The sequence below is a fragment of the Tamandua tetradactyla genome, chromosome 8 (assembly GCF_023851605.1).
Source record: "Tamandua tetradactyla isolate mTamTet1 chromosome 8, mTamTet1.pri, whole genome shotgun sequence".
Taxonomy (NCBI): domain Eukaryota; kingdom Metazoa; phylum Chordata; class Mammalia; order Pilosa; family Myrmecophagidae; genus Tamandua; species Tamandua tetradactyla.
Genome location: NC_135334.1, coordinates 83,901,302 through 83,914,590, shown reverse-complemented (window position 1 = coordinate 83,914,590; position 13,289 = coordinate 83,901,302). Strand labels below are relative to the sequence as shown.

Here is a 13,289-nt window from a genome sequence, read left to right as displayed (position 1 = left end):
ACAGATCCCTTTTGAACGCCTTGTGCTCCACAATCGAACACTGGCGGTATTGAACTGGAATTCCAAGTGTAGCAGCCTCCTGTATTTCTTGTTAAAAAATCCCTGTCACATTCTCTCCTGCTAAGATTATAGAACAGGAGAGACTTGAACCTCCTCAATGACAATGACATGTTATTGTTAATCTCTCTAATTTCAGTCACTCACTTACCAGCACTACAACAACTGGCACTCTGACAGAGGTTGGAGCAACAGCTGGACCATTCCTTATCAGGAAGATGGGTAGCTGGTGGGAACACAAGAAAACACCAGTACCAATGCTGTAAATGGTGTATTTCTCTCCTGCTCAGAACAAAAGCAGCAGTCTATCAACTACTTTGAGATGGGACCCAAAGAGTATCGGAGGCTAACTACCCAGCCCTAGAATTAGAGGGCTCACAAAGGCATCTGTGTAGCTGTCAGTACTGGAAATAAAGTAACCACCATAGTGTAAAAGTCTTCCTTATGCCTTTTTCCATATTAAAACTTTCAACTACCTACCGGTTTCATTATTTTCACCACATGCCGAAGAGAAAAATCCCAGAAACATTTTGGCTTACCACCCTTAGTACTAGAGCTCAACTTCCAAGGTTTTTTCTGATCCCTAAACCCAGATTTAAAATGATCCCTTGGCCCAAAATCTTTCTTACTGATACTAATAACATGTATGAACTATAATTCTCTCAACTACGCAAACACAGAAAACAGGTGAGTGTAAATTAAAAAGTGCATTAAAAATTATATGAAATTCCATTGTATTTTCTGGACATTATTTCAGAACCCAAATTAAGAAAAAAATTCACAGAAAGCCAGAAATAAAAGAGTTCAATGTGCTTTTTAAGAAGTTTTCCTAAAGGTCTTTTATCAGCACATATTGAGTAGCCCAGCCTACCTTAGAGATAACTTGGTTTATGAAGAGACAATGAGTTTGAACTATCTCTACAGAAGAGGAAACTGCAGTATTAGAATAAGAATGCTACTTCAAAAAGAAAATATTAATCGAAATAGGAAAACAATTCACTAATTTTAAAGTACATACCAGGTGTAATTTTAGATGATCAAACAAAATTACTTTAAATTTCCTAACCTTTCCTAGGCCTCAAAACACTACAGCGCAAAAAATAAATAAATAAATCTCTATAGGACAAGGGAGAGACACTTACTCATAATTTTTCACAAGCTGATAGAGGCAAAGAAGAATTCCTAGCCAACAAGCACTGTTATCAGACTGAAGATAAAAGCCAATTTTGTCCACAATGGCAGTCCAGCGGCTTGGATAATCATGTTTGATGATATGATGAATGCATGTAGTAAGTTGTACCCTGAAAGCCAAAAATAAACAAGAAAGAAATGCCACTTGGATAAAATTTTGAAAACTCAATACACAGAAATGACAGCATAGACCAAAACTAATTCCAAATAACCCATCAGATATTTAATGTACACAGAAAACAGGTAATTCAAAATTAAGTTATTCTGCAAAATCCAGTATTTTCACAAATGCAGGTGTTTTAGTCTTTATTTTTTACTTTTGACATCATTAACTGATAAGCGTCATTTAAGAACGTCCCATAAGTAGCCTCATTTAAAATTCAGCAAAATCATATTTAAAAAAAACTTTTAAACAAAGATACTATATAATTAATATAAAGACATGACAGCATTCCACAGTTTTCTTCACCGTTTCATCTGATATCAGTGTGATCCAAACTCAAGTTTTATATAGTTTAGAAAGCTTTTGGTTTTACAAATGTGTAAGAACATAGATCAAAAAGGCATTCTTCTGTAACATTTGTTGGTTAAGCTTCTGCTACAAAATGACAGGATTGTATGTTCTATAAAGATGAAAAAGAAAAAAACCCCAGCAAATTACAATCTAACAAATTAACAACGGCTAAGTTAAAAAAACCAAATATACCTGATGAGCTCAGGAGAATGGATAATGGCTTCTACAATATTTTCTCGAATACAATGCCGATCTTCTTCTGGAATAGTGTAAGGGGATATATCCCCTGGTGCTGCTTCCCGATCAGGCCAATACTGTGTTATCATATTTTTCAAGTAGATAACACCTAAAATATAGATCAGTTTAACAAAACGTTTACTGTAAAGCATCATGAATATTCCTTTGAAGTATCCACACCTCAATTATTCTCTCAGACCAATCCTTGTTAGTAAAACTATTCTTCTTTTACAAAAGAAATTCTATTATTCTTCTATTTTAAAAGTTAATAATCAAAACAGAAATTTAGAAACCAGTGTCTACAATTAAAGTAATTAAACAAAGGTTATTTATCATAAAAAACTCATAGTATATAAATCTAAGTATTTTAATCATGTATCACTTCAAATTCACATGATTTTATGGAAGAATTTCCTGTTCAAAAATCATAGATTATTTTCTATGTCAGCAATCAGACCGCTATAATTGTACACTGCTATTTAACATTCCATTCACACCGATTATATAGCAAAATTTAGACTAATAATACTTTTCACTTAGCCCTCCCATAAATGAGAAAAAATTTTTAATTAAAAGCAAATAAAAAAAAAACTATCACCAATGCATAAGAAAGCTATTCCAAATTAATTAATTTCTAAATTCTGCAAACAACTGTTTCTTCTCCACTGATGAGCAATTAATGCTTACCTAGAATCCCACAGTTATTTAAACAAGGATAATGGATATAGCTGGGATTTATATACCCTGCTTTGCTTTATCTTAGGAATTTAAATAATATCCCATCTTACTTCAAAAATGATTAAGATTCCATGTTATACTATCCCTTTTGAGGATAACTTTTTTTTCTGAGATAAACTTTTATAGTAAATATACTATAGTAACAGCACTGACTCTGTATGTGGATCTGACATATTCCAGACTAACACTACTTCCACAATTTTGATTCTTTAGCCCCAAAACAAGATAAAAATTAAGACCTCATTTAGCCCCTCTATCTCTGGGATGCAGCTTCATAGTATTCTTCCCACCATAATGGATCAGTTTATTTATTTGTATAATTTTGATTCAATATTTAAAAAGGTTTTTTTGTCATTTGTTTAACAAACATAAGCTGAGAACTGCACTGCAAGGTTCTCATGATTCATGTGCTGTCCAGATTGCTTCAACCAAAAAACATAAAGAACTCATCATTCAAGTTCAGCAGAAGAAACTACCATATGCCACGTACCATGGAGTATCGTTCAATTATTCTAAGGATATAATTTTTAAATTGTTTTTATGCTTAAAATCCTTGACCAATTCCACAATTTCAATGCTTCTGGTGTTTACACATACTCCTATACAATTTTCTAGTATAATTTACTTTTATTTTATTTTATTTTTTGCATGGGCAGGCACCGGGAATGAAACCCAGCTCTCCAGCATGGCAAGCAAGAACTCTGTCACTGAGACACACTGCCCACCCAGTATAATTTAATTTTGTTAATACATAACCAAGTTCCTAAAAGGTGTCAAGATCCCATCTTAATGCCAAACACTTTTAATTTCTTACTAAAAATGTGAAAAGATAAGGGAAAGATTCTTATCTAAAAACAACCAAAGTGGTGCTGCAATAACGTGATGCTCACATGGAAAAATAATGAAGTATGACCCTGTGAAACAGCATACAAAAAAAGGGGGGCAGGGGGGTACTTTACTAGTACCATTTCTTAACTCGAGAAATGGCAGCTAAAATAATCAAAGTGACTATTTTCTGCAAAACCAGAAATTAAAAAAAAAGTTCTACTGCTGATCAGGATCCAGTGAAAATACTATGTTACCTAGGCACAAAAAAATGTTTCATTACAATGCTACTTATGCCAGTTCAAAACCAATAATGCATACTCATTCATCTATTTACTGAGTGCCTACAGTGTACCAGAGGCAATATTTTAGGAACTGGGAATACAACTGTAAACAAAATAGATCTAACAACTTACATTCTATTTCTAACAATTAAGAAATGATTCATTGCAGATGGCATATTATGGTAAATTATTTAGCCAGTAAAATATGAATTTGAAGACTAATACTCTGTAGAGAAAAGGGAAATGCTTAATATTCACATTAAATAAAAGGAGCAAAATGTCTTTTTTTTTGTTTATTTGTTACAAAATTTAGATTTTGACTAGAGCATTTCCTAATATAACTCATGTAGATAGTTTGATTGAATGTCCTAAGTACTTGGAATCTCAGGTAGCACATGAGATTTTGTTGGTTTGTCCAGAGTGATCCTCCGATGACTCCCAGAATGATTTGATCAGTGACTGGAAAAGTATTTGCAAGCCCCCTTCGGGGAATGGTGAGAGTGGGGAGAAATTCAACTTCCCCAAGTTGAATTCTTGATATTCTCACAAGCAGTGTGGACAACCAAAGCTATAGGCTGAGACCCAAGTCTCGGGGGTTGTTCACATGAAACTTAACCCCACAAAAGATAGGTCAAGTCTACTTAAAATTTAGGCCTAAGAGTCACCCCCAAGAGAGCCTCTTTTGTTGCTCAGATGTGGCCCCTCTCTCCAGCCAACACAACGAGCAGTCTCACCACCCTCCCCCTCTCTGCGTGGGACATGACTCCCAGGGGTGTGGACCTTCCTGGCAACGTGGGACAGAGATCCTGGAATGAGCTGAGACTCAGCATCAAAGGACTGAGAAAAACCCTAGAAAGAGCTGAGAATTAACATCAAGAGACTGAGAGAACCTTCTCGACCAAAAGGGGGAAGAGTAAAATGAGACAAACTGTCAATGGCTGAGAGATTCCAAATAGAGTAGAGAGGTTATCCTGGAGGTTATTCTTATGCATTAAGCAGATATCACCTTGTTGTTCAAGATGTAGTGGAGAGGCTGGAGGGAATTGCCTGAAAATGTAGTGCTGTGTTCCAGTAGCCATGTTTCTTGATGATGATTGAACAATGATATAGCTTTCACAATGAGACTCTGTGAATGTGAAAACCTTACGTCTGATGCTCCTTTTAGCTACTATATCAACAGAAGAGTAGAACATATGGAATAAAAATAAATAATAGGGGGAACAAATGTTAAAATAAATTCAGCTTGAAATAGTGGTAACTGAAAGCGAGGGGTAAGGGATATGGCACATATAGTTTTTTTTTTCTCTATTATCATTTTATTTCTTTTTCCGTTGTCTTTTTATTTCTTTTTCTAAATCGATACAAATGTACTAAGAAATGATGAATATGCAACTACGTGATGATATTAAGAATTACTGATTATATATGTAGAATGGAATGATTTCTAAATGTTTTGTTTGTTAATTTTTTTAATTAATAAAAAGTGTAAAAAAAGTCTATTTTTTTAAACAAAACGGGTAAAAAGAAAAATAGAAAGAAACAACACCAAAATATAACTGATCTTTCTGTAATGGCGAAAATACCTGGACTTTATACTTTTTATAACAAAATTAATATATCTGCAAATAAATTAAACAAGAAATTAAAGATGTGAACTGCATTACTTTTGTAGACTACAACATTCAGAAGTACTGTTATATTTTCATTATTTGATACTCAAAGAATTAACATCTTGAACATGACTAAGAAATAGTACTATTAAATGGTTTAAAAAGCCAGTAAAAGCAAAAAAGGATAAGAAATAACTATAAATAAAGGGACTGAGTCTTAGAACCACTCATCAGGGAATGAAACTGAGAATATATACAATCATCAATTCTCTTTCCAAATTCGCTTTAAATTCAATGAAATATCACATTCCTTTAAACTCTACCACAAATATCAAGGCACTCGCTCTTTGCATTAAAAAACTGAGGACAAACCAATTTTCAAGAAAGGAAATTGTGTAAGGGCAACCACAAAATACTTGTCCATTCAACTACGAACGCTTTAAACAATGTATTTGCATATACTCAAGAAAACCATTAAGGAAACTTGCCTGCCTGTCTCACCGGTAAATCCAGTTGTTCTGACATAGTAATCTGAAGCAGCGTTGAAACAAAATTCAGAGACTTGTGTGCCTATAAAGAAAGAAATACAGTTTAAATTTCTGCAAATAAATATATTTAAAACTAGATCCAAAGAACGTCAATTCTCTATACCACTGCTTGGCTGACACAAAATGTCTTCCTCAAATTGGTTCTAGCCTTATTTCTCATCACTCCTCCACATCAAATTCAAACTAAATTGATGATCCAATTCGTAAAACATTTTGCATTTGCCTGCAAACCTCCATACCAAGTACCAACCTTAACCTACACTGGTGGCAGCCGCTCAAAAACAATATCCTCTATGATACCTATTTTACCAATTCAGAAAGAATTTCTCCATAGAGGTGTTCTGCTAAGTGGCTGGACACAAACTAAATCACAAAATATAACAGCTTGGTAATTACAAAGTTGCCTTATGAGCCAGCAATCCCTCAACCTGGTTTAGACCCAGAAGAACTGAAAGCCGGAACTCCAACAGACATTTGTACACCGATGTTCATAGTGGAATTATTCACAATTGCCAAAAGATGGAAACAACCTAAGTGTCCACCAACCAATGACTGCATTAACAAAACGTGGTATATACTCATGATGATTATTCAGCAGTAAGAAGAAATGAAGTCCTGAAGCACACGATGACATGGATGAACCCTGAGGACATTACATTGAATGAAATAAGTCAAACATAAAAGGATAAATATTGATAACCTCACTAATATGAATTATAATATGTAAACTCATTGACATAAAATCTAGAATATAGGTTACAAGATAGAACGAAGGTAGAGAATGGGAAGCAGTTGCTGAATATGTACAGAATTTTTAACTAAGTTAGGGACCTGAGGAGAAAGGAGGAAATATTCAACCTCCCCATTTGGAGGATTTCTGATATTCTTGCAAGCGTGGGAACGACCAAATCAATAGGCCGAGCCCTCGATCATGGGTTTTGTCCCTATGAAACTTACATAGGTTACAAGATAGAACGAAGGTAGAGAATGGGAAGCAGTTGCTGAATATGTACAGAATTTTTAACTAAGTTAGGGACCTGAGGAGAAAGGAGGAAATATTCAACCTCCCCATTTGGAGGATTTCTGATATTCTTGCAAGCAGTGGGAACGACCAAATCAATAGGCCGAGCCCTCGATCATGGGTTTTGTCCCTATGAAACTTATTCCTGCAAAGGATAGGCTAAGCCTACTTAAAATTATGCCTATGAGTCACCTCCAGAGAACCTCTTTTGTTGCTCAGATGTGGCCTCTCTCTCAAAGCCAACTCAGCATGTGAACTCACTGCCCTCCCCACTACATGGGACATGACTCCCAAGGGTGTAAATCTCCCTGGCAATATGGGACATAACTCCTGAGATGAGCCGGGACCGGCATAATGAGATTGAGAAAGCCTTCTTGACCAAAATGGGGGGGAGAAAGAAATAAGACAAAATAAAATTTCAGTGCCTGAGATATTTCAGAGTCGAGAGGTTATCTTGAAGGTTATTCTCATTTCATAATACAGATATCTCTTTTTAGTTTATGGTATATTGGAGTAACTGGAGAGAAGTACCCGAAACATTTCAAACAGAGTCGAGAGGTTTTCTTGGAGGTTATTCTTATTTCATTATATAGATATTCTGTTTTAGTTTATGGTGTTTTGGAGAAGCTGGAGGGAAGGACATGAAACTGTTGAGGTGTGTTTCAGTAACCTTGATTCTTGAAAACGACTGTATAAAGATATAATTTTTACAATGTGACTGTTAGATTGTGAAAATGATGCTCCTTTTATTCAGGGTATGGACAGATGAATAAAAAAATATGGACAAAAATAAAATAATAGGGGGATAAGGAGTAAAATACATTGGGTAGATGGAAATAATAGTGATCAATGAAAAGGAAGGGTAAGGGATATAGGATATATGAGTTTTTTCTTTTTATTTCTTTTTCTGGAGTGATACAAATATTCTAAACAATGATCATGGTGATGATACACAACTATATGATATTGTGAGCCACTGATTATACACTATGTACAGACTGTATGTAAGCGAAGATGTGCCAATAAAAAGATTTTTAAAAAGCCAATAGCTGTTAATGTACCAGAAAAAGCAGAATTTAATAAATATGTTTATATGACTACTGAATGCAATGTATATATAACTGAATGCAAAGACGCCAATTGTAGTTATCTCTAGGTTGGTAGGATTATAGGGTATCTGCTCTTTTTACATTTTCTATTTTCCAAATTTTGTATCATGCATTTGGATCACTTTCAGTAACGTACAAAAAAGGTTATGTAAAGATTCCTAAACTTATTGTATTTGCTTCTCGTTTTTTTTTCTTAAAAGAATTGAAGCATGCAAGATAAAGCCCTTTTTGTGCTTTCCCAGTTTCATTATCCTCTCTCCTAACAAACCACTACTACAGAATTTAGTCTCCTTCCATCTCAAGTTGTATTATTTTTCTGCAAAATTTTCACATGAATATTGTGATCTTTTAGTTTCCTCTTTACAAACTTATTTTTCCAAACATTCTACAAACACATTCTTACAGAAAAGCTAACTTTTGGATATAAAAAAGTTTTCCACGTTAGAACCTAGCGTAATATTTTATTCATTCAGTCACTCCAAAAACATTCATTTAAAGCATTCTTGGAAGGTACTGTGCCAAGAGCTTACAATACAGGGCTGAACAAGACAACCAGGGTCCATGTCCGCATGGAAACTTACAATTTAATGAAGGAATAAAAAATAACCAAACAGGTAACTGAAGTAAAGTACAATGGAAGAAGTAGGGGACACTCTGGAACAATCAAAAGGAGATTTTACAATCCAAGATAGGGGAAATGTGTCAGAGCACCCTAGAATGCCTAAACTTGTGACTTGAAAAGGAGGGGTTAAGCGCACATAAAGGGGAGGTTCTGATCCTTTCTAATATTCTAGATAATCTCAATGGCACTGAACGCAGATAATAATTCACTTACTGAAACATACTTTCATCTGTAGCATTCAGAATACCACTTTTACTGGTCTATCTCCTTCAAGTCCTGTTTCTTTACTGGTTTCTAATTATTTGTTTAATCTATAAATGCTAAAATTCACCAGGACTCAGTCATTGGTCATCTCTTTTCCACACCCCACTGATCTCATCCAGTCCCTTAACTTTAAATATTATCTATATGTCAAATACATATTCCTAGTACAGATCACTACATAACAGAACTGCCTATTTAACATGCTTCCTTGATTATTTCACAGGCTTCTCAAACTTATATTTGAAACATCTTTTCCTCTAAAACCTGCTATTCTACTCTCTTACACCACCTCCCCCAATCTTTTCCATCACCACCCTCACAATCGTTCTTGTTAGAAACCTAAACATCATTTTTAACACCTCCCTCCTTTTACCAATTTAATAAAGTCCCGTCAATCCTAAATTCAAAATGTTTATTTAATATAGCCACTTTCTCCATTCCCATTAACACTACCTGGGTCCAGTGAACACCCTCCTTAACTGAACTATTCGCTCCCCCCAACCATTATTTTCATTTAGCAGTCAATGATGTTTTAAAGTGCAAAACGATCCCCTTTAGGAGGGGTAAGAAGTATGGTATGTATGAATTTTTTTCTGTTGTCTTTTTATTTCTTTTTCTGAATTGATGCAAATGTTCTAAGAAATGATCATGATGATGAATATGCAACTATGTGATGATATTGTGAATTACTGGTTATATATGTAGAATGGAATGATCATAAATTAAGAATGTTTATGTTGGTTGTTATATATATTTTTTAATTCAAAAAAATCCCCTTTAAACAAACATTTCAACAACTTTCTACTGTACTTGCAATAAAAACCCAAGTTCTTCCTTCCCAAAGGCTATAGGCCCTGTCTATTTCTTCAGTCTCATTTTAAGGTACTTTCTCACCACCCCCACACACACACAATCTGCCTTCCCTTCACCTGACTTAAATTCTTTCAACAAGAACATATTATGCCATTTCAGAGTTTTTGCACATGCTGTGACTTTCTGCCTACAACTTCTCTCTTATGCTCTGTCCTATTTAACTGGTTGAAAGCTTCACATTCTTCAGGTCTGAGCTTATACATTATAAACCTTAAGTTTCCTTCATAACACTTATCACATATCTGTAATTATACTACTTGTCAACTGGTTTCATGTCTGCCTCTCCCTTAATTAGACTTTAAGTACATCGAGAGGTAGGACTTTACTGTTTGTATACCCAGTAATTCATATATTTGGCATCTAAAATATTCAACAAGTTTATTGAATAAATAGTTGAAAGAATCAATAAATGAATGTCATGGAAGCAGACGCGATCACCTAGGGGGAGGTACAGTGTAAGAAGTTTATTTATATTTAAGAAACAGACAAGCCCACAAATGACACTATAAGCCCATAAAGAACACTACCACCAGTAGTATCACGATGGCACTTTTCAGGCCATTTAAATCACATTGTAAATCTCATTTCCTGCACCAGCCTGTGAACTAGTGGAACAAACTGCTGGGAACTAGACAGTCCTGGTTGTAACTCTAGATTATGCCACTTCAGAGCTTGTTAAACCTTGAGCAAGCTGATTCAGCAAATCTAAGTTGGATGGCTGAGGGGTAAATAAAAGTAACTCATGGAAAATATTTTAACAAGTATCAAGGTATAACAAATGTTATGTTATTTTACATATTCATACGCAATACAATCTCATCTTTCTCATGAGTATGTTCTAAAGTCAGTAAGGCATAACTGAATATTGGCTAAATTATCCTTTGGTTCCCTTAAATCACCCCCACAATACAGCACACATGGTTTTATATATACATTAGTCTCTTGAATAACCCTGCAGTTTTTCCTCCCAAGTTGGAAAAGACTGCTTTCTTTGATTGAAGCCATATTTGAAGTTGTTGGTTTATATTTAGGAGTCATGTTAAAACAACAAAGCCACTAAAACCACCACTGTTTCTGTTGGCTAGACACATACATAACTTACATTTGTGTGAGTTAAAAGTAATCATGTCATTCATTTTATTTTCCTACAGCAGAACAGGTCCATAAATATTACATGGATAAAGGATTTTGAATTTATCAACATCTAACGTAAGATTTAAATATAAAAATAAAACCATAAGAGTACTTAAGGAAACAAAGGTAAGTATTTTTAACATTTTCGTGGGGAAAGCCTATACACATGACACTGAAGGCTAAAAAACATAAAATAGTTTGAGGATCACGTACAAATTAAAAACTTTTATATACCCATCCCAATCAGTACAGACAAAGTAAAAAGAAGAAAAAAGTTAACACCTGAAAAGAAAAATGTACAAAGAATATGTACAAGCAGACTATAAAAGGATATTAGTACAAGAAGACAAAAGACATCTACCCAAAAAAACATACACAATACGCTAAAGTACTGGTGAGGGTGTAAAGCAAATGAACTCTCATATAGTGCTGAGTGGAGTATAAAATGATACAAACACCTTGGAAAATGGGCAGTCTCTAACATATGACTACTTCACAACTAGCAACTTCACCCACAGATATGTACCCATGAGAAATGAGCACTTATGTCCACAATAATACTTGTACATTGACAAGTAAATGGACAAACTATGGTATATTCATACAACGAAATACTATACAGCCATTTAAAAAACACTACAGAATCAAGCAACAACATGAATCTCAAAAAACAGGTTAAAAAAAGAAGCTGGTTTCTTGAGTATATACTATGTGATTCTATTATTTCAAATAATCTATGGTAACAAAAGTCAGAATATTGATAACATGGTGGAGGAAGAGTATGCATTGGGAATAGTTTCAAAGGAATTTACCAAGCCAGTGGAAATACTATATATATCTTGATCTGGGTAGTGGTCATCCAAATGTATCTAGGTAAAAATTCACTGAGCTGCACAAAGTATTTGAGTTTTGTACCATATGTAAATTATCCCTCCATCAAATAAATAAATAAATAAACTGCTTGTATCCAAAATATTCACAGCAGCATGATACATAACAGGTAATGAAACAAAACAACACACATATCCATCAAGTGATGAATAAATAAAATGTGACCTATCCTTACAATATTATCTGGCAACAAAAACAATGTACTGATACCCACTACAACATGAACCTTGAAAACTAAGGGAAAGAAACTAATCACCAAAGAAGGCATATTGCATAATTATATTTACATAAATAGGGAAATCCATATACACAGAAAGTAGATTGGTTGATGCTTAGGGCTGAAGGGGTTGAGGGGAAATAGAGAATGATGCTAATGGATATGGGATTTCTTTTAAGTTAATAAAAATGTTATTGATTGTGGTAATGGTTGTGTAACTCTGAATATTATAAAAACCATTTAACTGTATACTTCAAACAGGTGAACTGTGTGACAGGTTATTATATCAGTAAAGTTATTGAACTATGGAAATAAGCATTACTTTATTTTGGTACTTGATTATTTTAAGTCACTTTCATTGCCTTAAAAAAACACAGAAGTATAAACATCAAAAGTATAACGGACAACAGCATGAGACAACAGCATGAGCAAACAACCTGGGACCTCTACCTATCCCATACAAATTTTCCTTCCAGTTGAAATCTCTAAAACAGGAAATCTCAATCTTACCAAAGAAGGAAAAAATTTTCCCCTGCTTTGGCTATCTTTTTAACCTACACTCTTATTCCTCCCCCCTTTACTAATATTCTACTCATTAACCCTGTACTTGGAAATTGCTTTCCCCAAATATAACAATATTTTAAAGGCTTTTAACTCCCAGAAAAGTCTTCATTTTACTTAACCTGTCTCATTTAGAAGAATGTCAACACCTCCTTTTTCTAATAACTTTTTACTTCTGAAAGTAATTCATGCTCATTGGTAGGAAATGTATAAATAAAATTTGACTAAGAAAAAAGGAAATCAAATTACCCACAACTAACCTTTTCACTTTAAATTCTTTTCTTGGCCTCTCTCCTACTTTTGTGCATAATTATTCTTTCCAATAGGTTTCTCAAAAGTCCCAACTATGGGTATGCCCAAAGTTCAGGTCCAGTCCTCCCCACATCTGATATCTATACTCCCTCTCTATAAAACACGTACATAAGAAAACCACTTTTCTATCACTGCATCCTCCACTAAACTTCAGTTCCCCTTTCCCAAGTGCCTGCTAGACAGTTCTTCCTCAATGTTTATGTGAGCTTCAAACTAAACTTTAAACTTCAATGCATGGTTCCTCTAAAATCAGTTTTCTCTCATTTTCTATCAACGTAATC

At 34.3% G+C, this 13,289-nt stretch overlaps 1 protein-coding gene across 1 annotated transcript in view; it reads right to left on the bottom strand.

Moving 5' to 3' along the window:
* The window catches only part of IPO7 (importin 7), a 57,032-nt gene that overhangs the window by 36,517 nt on the left and 7,226 nt on the right, over positions 1 to 13,289 (bottom strand). The window contains exons 2-4 of the mRNA XM_077113957.1: positions 5,945 to 6,026; positions 1,955 to 2,108; positions 1,200 to 1,358 (exon numbers count right to left, since the gene is read on the bottom strand). Of these exons, the coding sequence (XP_076970072.1) occupies positions 1,200 to 1,358; positions 1,955 to 2,108; positions 5,945 to 6,026 (395 nt within the window). The remainder of the gene's footprint in view (positions 1 to 1,199; positions 1,359 to 1,954; positions 2,109 to 5,944; positions 6,027 to 13,289) is intronic.